The sequence below is a fragment of the Mesocricetus auratus genome, unplaced genomic scaffold (assembly GCF_017639785.1).
Source record: "Mesocricetus auratus isolate SY011 unplaced genomic scaffold, BCM_Maur_2.0 Super-Scaffold_4256, whole genome shotgun sequence".
NCBI classification, from domain to species: Eukaryota; Metazoa; Chordata; class Mammalia; order Rodentia; family Cricetidae; genus Mesocricetus; species Mesocricetus auratus.
The window spans coordinates 71,765,718-71,780,863 of record NW_024429182.1 but is presented as its reverse complement, the minus strand read 5'-3'; the positions used below and the strand labels follow the sequence as shown (position 1 = coordinate 71,780,863).

Sequence of the window (15,146 nt, the reverse complement as noted above, 5' to 3'; positions counted from 1 at the left end):
GTTTACTTTGGAAATTAACCTCTTGTCAGATATGTGATACACAGGTGTCTTGTCGCTTTCTGTGGGTTGCATTTTCGCATTTTCACTCTGTGTCCTTCCACTCACAGAAATTTAAAATTTAAATGTCCAGTTTGTCAGTTTTTTCTATGACACCTTTACTTTTGATGTCATATCTAGGACATTATTATCAAAATGGTTCCATTGATAACATGCTTCGTGTTTCTTGTGGCAGCGAATTGACATGGGTCGGTTTGATCTCATTGGCCTGGAAGGTCGAGTCTCTCGATATGAGGCTGACACATTTCTACCCCGCCACCGCCTTTCCCGACGCATTTTGTTAGAGGTAGCTACCGCGCCTGATCCCCCACCTCGACCCAAGCCTGTCAAGATGAAAGTCAACAGGTACATGCATTAAGGAATAGGGAATGGGTTTTTTTTTTTTAAATAAGAGGAATTGGAATAGACAGACTTGTAAGCTAGGTTAGTTCATACAGGTTACTTCAGAGTGTGAGTGTGTTGTCTTTTCTTGGTACTATCTGGTTATTTCTGGTTCCCTGTCCCACTTCCTTTTTAAGGGGGTCTCTTCTTTCTTTTTGTTTGTATAGCTTTTCTGTCTGGTCTTAATTTCTTTTGTTACTTATTCTCCCTCTGTGTCTACTTAACCCTCATAGGATGCTGCAGCCAGTGCCCAAGCAAGAAGGCCGTACAGTGGTGGTGGTGAACAGCCCACGGGCACCTCTTGGTCCTGTCCCAGTCCGTGCCCCTCCTGGCCCTGAGGTCTCAGCCCAGCCCACCCTTGGTCCAGTCACCCCAGTGCTGCCAGCACCACTTATGGTGTCAGCTACGCCTACTGGAACCCCAGTTGTTCCTGCATCCCGACCGCCTGGACCTGTCCTTTTGTCTCCCTTGCAGCCAAATACTGGTCCTCTCCCCCAGGGTGAGTTGAAAGGAAACCAAGTGTAATGGGGTTGCTTCTGGGTACAAAGTAGCGAAATTAAAAGAGGTCAAGAATTAGGGAGTATAGCTCTCAGTAGGTTGGAATGATAGACTGGAGGCTTTTGCAGCCCAGCTTAGGTGTTTGTCAAGATGTACCTGACAGATGTTTCTATCTGCAGTGTTGCCATCCCCCATGGGAGTCATGAGTGGGACCTCACGGCCTCCCACACCAACCTTGTCACTGAAGCCAGCCCCACCTGCTCCAGTTCGCCTGAGCCCAGCCCCACCTCCAGGCTCCTCTAGCCTGCTGAAGCCCCTCACAGTGCCTCCAGGCTATACTTTCTCTCCTGTTGCTGCTAACACCACTTCCACCACCATAGCAACTGTTACCACCACAGCAGTGCCAGCTCCGAATTCTACACCGCAACGCCTCATCTTATCTCCTGAAATGCAAGCTCGTCTGCCCTGTAAGTTAATCAGGCCTATGGGATGAGAGTATTCAGATAAAAAAAAAAAGCTGCATACTAGACTGCTGTAGGAAAAGAAGAGCAGGAAAACAAAGTTCCAGGCAGCTAATTCACATTAGGTGTTTTACTTAGATAATGGTAAATCATAAATAAGAGACCTCAAGGAATTCACAGTTTATTCTATGGGAGAGATAGCCCATAGATGAGTGAATAGTGGTAAACTCAGCAGGTGGTGTAATTCAGTGGTAAATTACTTACCCAACATGTATAAGACCTGAGTTTTATCTCCTAGATACAAATCATGAGAAAAATAAATTAGGGTAAAGAACAAGAGGTAGTGGTTGTCTGGTGCAGGCCATCAGAGAATAGAAAGGAGATTACAGACAAATGGCATTGGACACAAAGGCTCTAAGTGGAGGCTTATTTTATTGAACATGATAAATTATGGGAAAGGTTTAGACTCAGGAAGATAGTTGTTTTGTGGGGGTCTGAGATGTGGTTTTGGACAGCATGAGCCCTGTGTACATAAGTCTTTCTCTTCTTGTAGCTGGAGAAGTAGTCAGCATCGGGCAGTTGGCCTCCTTGGCACAACGTCCAGTGACAAGTGCTGGGGGAAGCAAACCTCTCACCTTCCAAATCCAGGGCAACAAACTGACTTTGACTGGTGCCCAGGTGCGCCAGCTGGCTGTGGGGCAGCCCCGCCCGCTGCAAAGTAGGTAAAACCCACCCCCTGTCCTGCCTTTTTCCTCTTTATTCTGTCTTCTTGTTTGTGTGACTTTTTAGATGTCAGCCTTTATGTTTCTTAGCTTTGGTGGGTAGGGCCAGAGGGAATGGTTGGAAGGGGTCTTTGCTAAAAATAGGAAAAAGTAATTCTAGAGCTGTTACTTCTTGCCTATTCTCTCTCTTGCTCTTGCCTCTGCCCTCAGGCTGATAGGTGCTTCTTTCTTTTTTTCTTTCTCTCTTTCTCTCTTTTCCCTTAACCCAGGGAATGTGGTGCACCTGGTGTCAGCAGGGGGGCAGCACCACCTCATCAGCCAGCCTGCCCATGTGGCCCTCATCCAGGCCGTGGCCCCGACCCCTGGCCCCACCCCTGTCTCTGTGCTGCCTTCTTCGACCCCCAGCTCCACCCCTGCCCCCACTGGCCTCAGCCTTCCGCTTGCTGCTAACCAGGGTGAGGCTCTTGGCCATTGTATTTACTCAGCCCTTACCTGGCCTTGGTCCCTCCAGGCATGTCCTGGACCAACTGTGTGTCTAGCCTTCCCTCAGTGTTGTTTCTCTTGACAATATCTCCAATATCTGTCTGCACTTGTTCTTTCCCCTGAACTTCTTCCATCCTTTGGGTCTCTTGTTTCTTTTCTACCTTCCTCTCAACGTAGCTTCTTCTTGCAGTGCCACCATCCATGGTGAACAATACAGGTGTGGTGAAGATTGTAGTAAGACAGGCCCCTCGGGATGGACTGACTCCTGTTCCACCACTGGCACCAGCACCTCGACCTTCAAGTTCTGGGCTTCCAGCTGTTTTGACATCACGCCCTACATTAACCCCTACCCGTCTAACCACACCTACTCTGGGTACTACTAGAGCCCCTATACCAGCACCCACTCTGGTGAGGCCCCTCCTCAAGCTGGTCCACAGTCCTTCGCCTGAAGTCAGTGGTGAGTTTATAACAGCTGAGGCTAGAAATTTTTTTATCAGAAATGAATAACAGATTGGTATTCCTGAAGGTTACTTAGTCACAATAGATCCCTTTGTTAGCATAATGTCTTAATTTTCTTTGAGCCTCAATCCTTAACCTATTTAATATATATTTGTCAGGATCTTAGAGAAAGAAAGACCAAGCTGCCCCATTCCTTAATTTTTTTTTATCTTATGTTGTGGAACTGAAGGGTTTCTGGGAGGCTGGTGAAGCTTGTGGCTTAGTGGAAGGGTTGGGATGCGTGGTAGCAGGAGCAGAAAAATAATTCTTCATGAAGCTAACTTGTTCTTTGTGTCTCCACAGCATCAGCACCTGGAGCTGCTCCTGTGACCATCTCTTCTTCTCTGCACATGCCATCCTCACTCCCTGGGCCAACCTCTTCTCCAATGACAATTCACAATTCCTCTCCCCTTGCTAGTCCTGTGTCCTCTACAGTCTCCGTCCCTGTGTCTTCTTCACTTCCCATCTCCGTTCCCGCCACACTTCCTGCCCCGGCCTCCGCTCCGCTAACCATACCCATCACAGCTCCCTTGCCTGTTTCAGATTTAGGTCCAGCTCTGTTAACCAGTGTGGCTCCAGCACTGGCTGTTGTCTCAGCAGCCTCTGGACCGCCTTTGGCATCAGCTGGGGTTTCCCCATCAGTGTCAGCCTTGGCTCTAGGTTTGGCTACTACTCCAGCCCTGTCCCCACCTCAGACATCTGGTCACTCTCTGTTGTTGGCTACCACCTCTTCACATGTTCCAGGATTGAACTCACCTGTGGCCCCAGCATGTTCACCTGTCCTGGTGCCAGCTTCAGCTTTGACCAGTCCTTTCCCAGTATCACCAAGTTCAGCTCCAGCTCAGGCTTCCCTTCTGACTCCAGCACCTTCTGCATCTCAGGCTTTAACCACCTCTCTGACTCCTATGACGGCTTCACAGACAGCAATCCTGGGCCCTTCTCCTACTCCTCCTCTGGCTCCACTTCCAGTCCTGGCTCCATCACCAGGCTCTGTTCCTGTTCTGGCTCCATCACAGACTCCAGTTCCAGCTATAACGCCACCATCAATGCCAGGAACCCCTTTACCCTCATCATCACTGGTGTCAGTTTCAACTCCTATGTTGGCTCCCTCATCAACAACTATGGTACCAACCCCAGTTTCATCACCTCTCTCAAGCCTGGCTTCTACGCAGACATTGACCCTAGGCCCAACTTTAGCAACTCTTGGTGGATTGTCTTCATCTCAGACGCATTCTTTGGGAGCAGGGAGCTCTCAGGGGCCCTTTCCAACTCAGACATTGTCATTGACTCCAGCATCATCCCTGGTATCAGCTCCAGGGCAGACACTGTCTTTAGCATCAGGAGCACCACTGGGTCCAACTCAAACACTGTCTCTGGCTCCAGCGCCTCCTTTGGCTCCAAGTTCTCCAATAGGCCCAGCTCCAACTCACACCCTGACTTTGGCTCCAGCATCATCATCATCTGCTTCACTCCTGGTCCCAACTTCAGTGCAGACACTGACTTTGAGCCCTGCTTCAGTTCCCGTGCCCACTCTGGGTCCATCTCCCACCCAGACTTTAGCACTGGCCCCAGCCTTAACACAGGTTCCAACTTCCCAGGCGTCTTCCCTTGTTTCAGCATCTGGTGCCGCTTCCTTACCTGTCACCATGGTAAACCGGCTATCTGTTCCCAAGGATGAGCCTGAGACACTGACTTTGCGATCTGGTCCTCCCAGCCCTATTCCCACTGCTACCTCGTTCAGTGGGCCCCGGCCTCGACGCCAGCCCCCACCACCACCTCGTTCCCCTTTCTATCTGGTAAGTTTTACTTCTACAAAGGAATTGGAAATTGAGTTTTCTTGTAGTGTTGATAGCGTGGATAGAAGTTATAATAATGCCTAGTGTATCATGGGACCAAGCAAGTCACTTTTGGATAGACTCCTCTTTTGTGGGTGGGTATTCCAATCTGTAAAGCAGACATTAATATCTTACATTCTCAGAGGATATTTAGTTTGTGTTTGTGGTGCTGGGGACTGCACTCAGAGCCAAAGAATAAACTCAACAGTACAGAATTAAATAACCCAGAATCAGAAAGGTCCAGATTCCCTCCAGATCTTATCCTGTCTTTTTCTCCCTATCAGAGATGTTGTTTATTCTTTGTTAAACCTCTACTTTTTATTAAGCAAAAGTTCAACCACTGAGGTATATCACCAGTGCTTACCCTCTCTTTTTTGGATTTGTTTGTTGGTTGGTTTTTCTTTTTGTTTTTCTGAGACCGGTTTTCTCTGTATTGCTTTGGAGTCTGTACTGGAAATTGCTCTGTAGACCAGGCTGGCCTGGAACCTACAGAAATTCCCCTGCCTTTGCCTGCCAGTTCTGGGATTAAAGGAGTGCACTACCATGGCTAACAACAATTTGGTAGCTTTGGTAGACAGACAGACATGGGAAAGAAATCAATCAAGGTCTTTAAGATTTCCAAGCTGCTCCAAAACGACAGGTAAACCCTGTCTCAAAACAAAACAAAGATGTTCTAAGCTGATAAGTTGCCCTTTTAAACTCCAGGATACCTATGTGACTAATTAGTGCGTTCCCACCCACCCCCATTTTATTTATTTATCTATTTATTTTTGGCTCTTGTTGAAAAATTTTGAAATTAGCCTTTCTGTAGCTGTTTATTTTTTGAGAGTGGGTTTCTCTGGGTAACCATCCTGGCTGTCCTGGAACTCGTTTTGTAGACAAGGCTGGCCTTAAACTCACTGGACACACCTACCTCTGCTTCCCACGTGCTGGGATTAAAGGCATGTGCCACCACCCCTTGGCCTCTGTAGCTCTTTTTTTTTTTTTTAAAACAGGGACCCCGTCTGGCTAGCAGCCCTTAGAGGGTGTTCCCTGTCTCCTGCTAGGTTTTATTATTTTTTTTTTTTATATTTTTTATTTATTGTGTATACAGTCTTCTGCCTGCATGCCAGCGGAGGGCACCAGATCTCATTCAAGGTGGTTGTGAGCCACCATGTGGTTGCTGGGAATTGAACTCAGGACCTCTGGAAGAGCAGTCAGTGCTCTTAACCGCTGAGCCATCTCTCCAGCCTCTCTGTAGCTCTTTTTAAACTTTTAAAAGTAACATAGAGGCCTGGAGAGAGGGTTCAACTGTTAGGAGTACCGACTGCTCTCCCAAAGGACCTGGGTTCAATTTCCAGCATCCACACAGTGGCTTACAACCATCTGAGTGCCAGTCCTAGAGGATCTGACACCTACCTCTCTGAGCACTGCACATACATGGTGCACAGTCATGCAGGCTTGTGTTCCACACACATAAAAATAAATATTAAAAAAAAGTGTGTGTGGGCTGGAGAGATGGCTCAGAGGTTAAGAGCACTGACTGTTCTTCCAGAGGTCCTGAGTTCAATTCCCAGCAACCACATGGTGGCTCACAACCATCTATAATGAGATCTGATGCCCTCTTCTGGCATGCAGGACAGAACACTGTATACATAATAAATAAATAAATAAATCTTAAAAAAAAAAAAAAAAAGTGTGTGTGAGGCCGGGCGTTGGTGGCGCACGCCTTTAATCCCAGCACTCGGGAGGCAGAGGCAGGCGGATCTCTGTGAATTCGAGGCCAGCCTGGTCTACAAGAGCTAGTTCCAGGACAGCCTCAAAAGCCACAGAGAAACCCTGTCTCGAAAAAACCAAAAAAAAAAAAAAAAAAAAAAAGTGTGTGTGTATATGTTGGCCATTTCAACCTACCATAACTTCTTGCATTCCTTCCCACTCCTGTTGTTCCCTTTTTTTTTTTTTTTTTTTAATTTTCCAGTTTAAATTTAGATAAGAAACAAGGTTGCTTCACAAGTCAGTTCCAGGTCCCTCTCCCTTTCCCTCCCCTCCTCCCGTGCCCTCCCTGTTGTTCCCTTTCTTCACAAGTCCCATGTTGCAGGTTTTCATGGACTGCCAGGCCCCAAATCATGACATAGAGACTTATTATTAATTATGGATGCTTGGCCTTAATATATGTTTGTTTCTAGCTAGCTGCTTTTTGTTTTGTTTTTTACCTTAAATGAACCATTTCTGTTCATCTATGTGCCCCTTTACCACATCTACATACTGTCCATCCGCGGACTGGCTTACTGGTTCTCCTTTTCTTTCTGATTGCCAGCCCCACCTATCCCTTCTCTGCCTAGTTATTGACTGGTCAGCTTTTTTTTTTTTTTTGATAGTTCTCCAACTTGATTTGACATTCAGCAGGTTAGTTCTCATCCACATTGACTGACTGTAGATTTTTGAATGTGGTAAGAGGCACATAGATCACCAATGTGTACAGCTTGTTTGTTGAGTCCTCATCTTCCTTTATGGCAAACTTCTGGATTTCTTTGAGTGCCTGAGGAGCATGCTTCTTGAAGCCCACTCCATGGATGCACTTGTGAATGTTTTATTAGACCAATCAGGTACCTTAGGAAGGCAAGGTGAAACAGCAACATATCTTTACATAGTTAAGCAATTATTCTGGAACACAAATGTGACACATCTTTATGTAGTGAAACAAATAGTCTATTCCTCAACAGTCCCCCTCATACTTTACTTCAATGTCTTTTGTTTTGTGGGTTGTTTGATTCTGTCTTTCGACACAGGGTTTCTCTGTATAGCCCTAGCTATCCTGGAACTAGCTCTGTAGCCCAAGCTGGTTTTGAACTCAGAGATCCACCTGCCTCTGCCTCTTGAGTGATTGTTTTGTGTTTTATTTTTGGTGGTGTGCTGAGTTTAATTAGGCTCATTTACATGAGCATAAGTGGGTGGTTATTAAACTGTGGCTATATCACTGAAGAAAATAACTCTCCCTTTGCCCATTAATTGCCAGTGATGAGATATTGTTTAGCTCTACCTTGTGTAGGTAACTACACAGCTGCTGTGAGTTCATGAATGTAGCATCTATTTAAAAAGACATCATTTGTAGCACTCTTTGTCATTATCCAGCCCTTACATTCATTTCTATCCCTCTTGATTTGATGTTTTCTGAGCTATGAAAGAGGTGATGCCCTGTTTAGGACTGAGCACTTAACAGTTACTCTCAGCACCATGACAAGTCACTACTCTGCACACAGAACCTTCTCTGCCCAAGGATGAGAGCAATGCTGATCTGAGTAAAAGATGATCTAAACACAGAAGTAAATGTTTAGTGTGCATCTTGGCACTGTAGTCAGGCTTGTGTGGCAGTACGTTTACCCACTGAGTCATTTTACTAGCCCAACCATGAACTTTTGGGCAAATTTAAAGTACCAACCTCCTTCCTGTGGAGGATACCTCAAACCTAAGCAGAAAGTAATTAGATACCTTCATAACATCCCACTGTTAAACTAATGGGCACATCTTTCCTGGCATGTTGGCTTTATAACTTGTAGGATTCACAGACAGAAAAAGCCATCGTCGACTTCCCTCGTAGTTTGTTGAACATTTTGTGGCACCACAACAGCTAGGTCCTACCCAAAATGTGTGGAGTCTTCTACAATAGGGTTTTACCATCTCATCTTGTTGGAAACCAAGAGCAATGGGAATAGTCTTGTTTGGGTGCCTTCTGAATCCTCCCAGACCAACGGTTCATAGGTAGATATCTCATACCTGGCATCTGGATATCATTTAATAACATACAGCTTATAAGAATAGTCTTACCCACCCATGTAAGTTACCTTCTTATGCCTTATTTTTTTGTCTCAGAAAACAAAACACCCTCCTTATTTCACGCTTCCCATTCTTCCCTTTCTCATTTTTGCTGTTTTAGTCAGCCCCACCTTCTGTTTCCCCCCAGTTTGAGACTGCACCCCACTCAGAATGCTGGATTAAAGGCAACACACCTGACTCAATGTGTGCTGATTTTAAGTTACATTTATTTATTTGTGTGTGCGCATGCAAGTGTCCATTCATAGTCCTTCCATGGACCTACTATAAGAAGATAAATTAGCTGTCCTCAAGTTGAAAATTGTCACAAATCAGCCATGATCTACAAGTTGTTGGATTTGTAGGTTTTCATTTTGATGTCCAGGAATTCTGCTTTAATAGGCATTACAAGGAAAAATGGGTTTTCTCTTATAGAGGATGGTTTCATTGAACGTTGTGAAAACAGTCATTCTCATTGGCAAATTTTGACATAAAGCACACGGTATCTGCCTTAGATCTTATTACTACAGACTCCATCTATAAATAAGAATCTAGGTCTTTATAAAGTTTTGTTGCAAACTCTTGAATACACCAGTCTTTGTTCTTTCTTCTTTAGGATTCTCTGGAAGAAAAGCGGAAGCAGCAGCGTTCTGAACGCCTAGAACGGATTTTCCAACTTAGTGAGGCTCATGGGGCCCTGGCACCCGTGTATGGGACTGAAGTCCTGGATTTCTGTACCTTGCCCCAACCTGTTGCCAGCCCCATCAGCCCTCATTCTCCTGGCCCAAGCCACCCCATCTTTTGGACTTATACTGAGGCTGCCCATCAGGCTGTACTGTTTCCCCAGCAACGACTAGACCAGCTATCAGAAATCATTGAGAGGTTGGCAGGGCTAAGTGATGATGGGGAGTGTGTCTTGGGGCTTCAGTGGATGTAGTTCTTAGGACTAATGGAGGTGCTAACTTTTGTGATATTTTAGTCACACCTTTTACATTGTTTGCTTTCTTCCTTTCACAGGTTCATCTTTGTCATGCCTCCTGTGGAGGCACCTCCCCCTTCCCTGCATGCCTGCCACCCACCACCTTGGATGGCCCCTCATCAGGCAGCATTCCAGGAGCAATTGGCCTGTGAACTTTGGCCCCGAGCTCGTCCTTTGCACCGTATTGTATGTAATATGCGTACCCAGTTTCCTGACTTGAGACTCATCCAGTATGATTGTGGTGAGTTTTTGGCTGATGGAGGACCCTCAATATTTTCTTTGTTTTGTTTGTTTGAGACAATGTCTCATATATCCCGAGATGGACTGTGATTTGCTTATGGAGCCAAGGATGACCTTGAACATCTGCATATCCAGTTATTCATTCTGCACTCTTAGTATCAAGACTATTTACATCAAAGAGATGCAGCATAGAGGTAGCATTTTGGTAGCTTTTGTGGAAGTTAAGTATATGTGTTATTAATTGATTGGTTTACTCATTGGTTATCATGACATCTATCATTTTGCTTTTTGTTTGGATAATGAGGGAGACCAGCACAGCATAGATGTGGAAACACACATTCAATCCCAGCTGAGGCAGGCACATCTTTCAGTTCAAGGCCACCCTGATTTATGAAGCAGGTTACAGGACAGCCAGTACTGCACAGAGAAACCTTGTCTCAAAAAACAAAACAAAACACAAGTTTGTGGGAAAAGGCAGCTATATATGATGGTGCAAACCTGTAAACCTAACACTCAGGACAAAGAAGCAGGAAGATTGCTGCAAGTTCAAGACGAACATGGCCTATATAGCAAGTTTCAGACCATCTGGGCTACAAACCAAGACCTTGCCATAAAAAGTTCATGGGAAATAGTTTATGGTGAGATTAGACTGCACAGTTAAAAACCAGAATCATTATATTTAATATAACATATTTGGCTGAAAGAAACAAAACTAAGTTTTACAGTGGCTTAAACCACAAGAACAATGTATTGTTTATATATTAAGAACTTCTGAGCTGTCGATGTTGGCACGTGCTTTTAATCTCAGCTCTTGGAGACAGAAGCAGGCAGATTACAGTGAATTCCAGGACAGTCAGGGCTCTAACACGGAGAAACCCTGTGTAGAAAAGCCAAAAAGAAAGAAAAAAATAGAAATCTTTACTGATTATTTTTTCATTTAAGTAAAGATGGCCACCAAAGCTGACAATTTCCTAAATGTCCTAGAATATGAGAAAAGATGAATTTTTACTCAGGTTTGCTCAGTAAAAAACAAACCTTTTTTTTTTTTTGCCTGAGATGGTAGTATGTGCCTGTGATCAGCCTTTGAGAAGCTTGAGCAGGAAGATAAGTTTGACACCTTGTGTATAGAATGTGTCTGTGCATAATTATATGTGTGAGTGCTTCTGCCTGTAATTTGAGTGTGGAGACCAGAGGCCATATCACTGTCCACCTTTTTTTCTGTAATTGATTAAATTTATTTTTTGACAATTTTATGTCGTTATACAATTTTACATATACATACAGATGTGAGTAAAGAAGTTTTTTTTAGATTTACTTAATTGATTTGTTTTGCCTGTGTATGTAGGTGTGCTACATGCATGCCTGGTGCCCAAGAAGGTCAGAAGAAGGCATCATATTCCCTGCAACTAGAGTTACAGATGGTTGTGACCTACCATGTGGGCACTGGGAACCTAACCTGGTTCCTCTGTAAGAGCAACAAGTACTCTTGCAATTTCTCGAGCCTCAGTGTCATTTCTGTATGTTGTAACATTAAACTAGATAACCTCTTTTTTGTTGTTGTTTGTTTGTTTGGTTTTGGTTTTTTGTTTGTCTTTCTAGAGAGATGGCTAGGGTAACAACCAAAAAATATAACCTCTTAACAGCCTAGTCTGGCCCAGAATTGGTGGTACAGGCCTTTAATACCAGCACTATTGAGGGCAGAAACAGATGAATCTATATGAGTTTTAGGCCAGCCAGAGCTTGTACATAGAGAAACCCTGTCTCAAAAAAAAAAAAAAAAAAAAAGGAAGGGAGAGAGGGTAAAAAATGGAGAATTAAATGTTTTTTTATTCAATGGCCTAGTTGAACCTTTGCATAACGTTTTGTTCTTCAACTGTAGCTTTCTAGTATTATATTCTCTATTCCGTCATGTAGGTAACTACTTGTATTCCTTCATATTTCTTCAGGAAAGTTGCAGACATTGGCAGTGCTGTTGCGGCAGCTCAAGGCGGAGGGCCACCGGGTGCTCATTTTCACCCAGATGACCCGAATGCTGGATGTATTAGAGCAGTTTCTCACCTATCATGGTCACCTATATTTGCGTCTGGATGGGTCTACTAGAGTTGAGCAGAGACAGGTAACTTAGGCATCCTTAGGCCTCTAGAGATGCCCCTCAGCTTCTGTTTCTTTTTCTCAAGCTCTCAGCTTAGATAAGGGACCTTAAAAATTAAAAAGCCTTTGGTTTGTTTTGGGAATAAGTCTCCAAATACCATCTTTTTTCCCTTTCCTTTTAGGCCTTGATGGAACGGTTCAATGCAGACAAACGCATATTCTGCTTCATCCTTTCAACTCGAAGTGGGGGTGTGGGTGTGAACCTGACAGGAGCAGACACTGTTGTTTTTTATGACAGCGACTGGAATCCCACCATGGATGCTCAGGCCCAGGATCGCTGTCATCGAATTGGTCAGACTCGGGATGTCCACATCTATAGGTATTGCCTGCTTCTACCTCACCTTACTCCCTGTTTATGGATAGCATATCTTGATGTTTGGCTGTTCTACACCTCACTTCCGTTTCCTAGACTTATCAGTGAACGAACAGTAGAGGAGAACATTCTAAAAAAGGCAAATCAGAAGAGAATGTTGGGAGATATGGCCATTGAAGGAGGCAACTTCACTACAGCCTATTTTAAACAGGTACAAAATAAAACCCTTTCAGTCTAGACAGAAGAGAACTTTTGTTCTTGAAGAAGTCCCTCTGTTTGCTAGTCAGCTGTTGCTTTAACCTCCACAGATCTGTTTCTCAATCTGCAGTGCCGCCATACCTCAACGTCTTTGGCTTAGACGTAATATTCCACTGGTTAACCTCTTCCCTTCTGTTGTATCCAATAGCAGACCATCAGAGAGCTGTTTGATATGCCTCTGGAGGAGCCACCTGGCTCGTCTGCATCTTCTGTTCCTGAGGAGGAGGAAGAGGCTGTGGCCAGCAAGCAGACTCATATTTTGGAGCAGGTAACAAAGAGGGGTCAGTCCTAAAATAGCACTGCTGCTTAAATTTATGTTGGCTTTCGTTTATCTTTGAGGATGTTCATGGGAAAGTACAGTTTCTATTGGTTCCCAGCTTATATTCAGTGTTTTTTTGTTTTGATTTTCTTTTATTTTTTAAGGTTATGAAATGATTTGTTTCCTTCTTCCCTTCCTCCCTTCAAGCCCTGTCCTTCCTTGCTCTCTTTCAAATTCATGGCCTTTTTTTTTTCATTAATTCTTTTTTGGTTTTTCAAGACAGGGTTTCTCTGCATTGTTTTGGAGGCTGTCCTGGAACTCGCTCTGTAGACCAGGCTGGCCTCGAACTCACAGAGATCCACCTGCCTCTGCCTCCTGAGTGCTGGGATTAAAGGTGTGGGCTGCCAACACACAGCCTCATTAATTCTTTTTACATACATGTATGTTTGTGTGTGGTTTTGTATGTTTTTATTCCTAAATATGTAAGTACAACCTGTTCAGTCCTTTTGTTTTGTTTTGTTTTTCAAGACAGGATTCTTCTGTGTAGCTTTGGAGCCTGTCCTGGTGTTCACTCTGTAGACCAGGTTGATCTCCAACTCATAAGATCTGCCTTTTTCTGCCTTCCAAGTGCTGAGACTAAAGGCGTGTACCACCACCACCAGGCCTATTCAGTCCACTTAATACTACTCATGAATGTTTTCAGCGCTGATCATTTGGTATTGGATAACCAATGGGTGTGTTCTTCCTCCTGCTCTCATCACTCTTTAGTTGCTTGTAGTTCTTGGTGTAGGGTTGGAGCCTCATGGCTTTTCCCCATCCACTTCGGCACATCCATTGCTGCTGTTCTTATTCATCTCAGGGTTAGGCAGCCATGTTGGTGAGACTTTATGGTTATAACTTCTGACATTACTCACAGCAAACTGTCTGATCTCTCCAGCTTTAACAGTCTTTCTGCCCCCATTCCAAAATGTCCCCTGTCCTTAGGTGTGCAGTTACTTTGTGGATGTAGCCATTGGGACAGGGCTCCATGACTCTGTATTTTGATTAGTTGCAGTTTTCTGTAAAGAGATGTTTGGTTTTGGTTGGTTGGTTTTTGGTTTTTGTTTTGTTTTGTTTTTTTGTTTTGTTGGTTTTGTGGGTAATTTTGTTTTGTTTTGATCTGTTTTTCTTCTTTGTTTCTTTTTTGTTTTGTTTTTTTCCAAGGCAGCATTTCTCTGTACAGTCCTGGCTGTCCTGGTACTCACTCTGTAGACCTGGCTGGCCCTGAACTCAGAGACCCACCTGCCTCTCTTTGCCTCTGGAGTGTTGGGATTAAAAGTGTGCACCACCGCTGCCCAGCTCTTTTTAACTTTTTAAAAATTATATTTATTACTTTGTGTGTCTTTGCATGGGTATGCATTACCAGAGGACAACTGGTCATCTCCTCACTATGTGCATTCCAGGAATTAAAGCAAGCATCTTTACCTGCTGCGTTATCTTCCCCAGCCCAGATTTTAAGGGGTTTTGTTTGTTTGTTTGTTTGTTTTGAGACAGTGTCTACTTCCTGGCATATAGAACAGGCTACAAATATGACTCAAGTGCTTCAAAAAGAAATTGAGGGTGGGGGGAAAAAAATTGAAGCCATGTGTGAGCTATGTGTATCTGAGTCAGTCCAATCTTGTCTACAGCTGCACAGAGAGACCTGTTTCAACCTGGGAGGGAGGCTCTAGAGAGGCGGTTCAGCTGTTGAAAACACTTACTGCTCTTTCAGAGGACCTAAGTTCAATTCCCAACATCCACATGCTGGCTCTCAATCCTCTATAACTCTAGTTCCAGGGAATCTAGTACCCTTTCCTGATCTCTGAAGACCAGACTGGCCTCTGCCTCCCCAATGTTGGGATTATTGAAGGCGTGTGTCACTACTGCCCAGTAGCCTCCAAGTTCTTCAATTTCTTATTTGTGTGTACTTTGTTTTTCTTCTGTACAATTTTAAAGGCATTGTGTCGGGCAGAAGATGAAGAAGATATCCGTGCAGCCACCCAGGCCAAAGCCGAGCAAGTGGCCGAGCTTGCAGAATTTAATGAGAACGATGGATTTCTTGCTGGTGAGGGAGAGGAAGCCAGTCGCCCTGGGGCTGAAGAGGAGGAGATGTCCAGGGCTGAACAGGAAATTGCTGCCCTTGTAGAACAGGTCAGTGTTGGATCTGCAATCACTTCTCTTGATCTGTCATATGTAACCAGCCT

At 44.4% G+C, this 15,146-nt stretch overlaps 1 protein-coding gene across 4 annotated transcripts in view; it reads left to right on the top strand.

Annotated features, from left to right (window-relative positions):
• The window catches only part of LOC101840415 (Snf2 related CREBBP activator protein), a 46,998-nt gene that overhangs the window by 28,208 nt on the left and 3,644 nt on the right, over positions 1-15,146 (top strand). For 3 of the 4 annotated variants that reach the window (XM_040753861.1, XM_040753851.1, XM_040753858.1), the window contains exons 19-32: positions 233-402; positions 672-937; positions 1,116-1,403; positions 1,951-2,115; positions 2,389-2,574; positions 2,793-3,059; positions 3,404-4,896; positions 9,341-9,606; positions 9,742-9,944; positions 11,890-12,059; positions 12,217-12,413; positions 12,504-12,618; positions 12,814-12,933; positions 14,899-15,093. In XM_040753861.1, coding sequence (XP_040609795.1) covers positions 233-402; positions 672-937; positions 1,116-1,403; positions 1,951-2,115; positions 2,389-2,574; positions 2,793-3,059; positions 3,404-4,896; positions 9,341-9,606; positions 9,742-9,944; positions 11,890-12,059; positions 12,217-12,413; positions 12,504-12,618; positions 12,814-12,933; positions 14,899-15,093 — 4,101 coding nt within the window. The remainder of the gene's footprint in view (positions 1-232; positions 403-671; positions 938-1,115; positions 1,404-1,950; positions 2,116-2,388; positions 2,575-2,792; positions 3,060-3,403; positions 4,897-9,340; positions 9,607-9,741; positions 9,945-11,889; positions 12,060-12,216; positions 12,414-12,503; positions 12,619-12,813; positions 12,934-14,898; positions 15,094-15,146) is intronic. The other variant, XM_040753868.1, reaches the window with a different exon arrangement.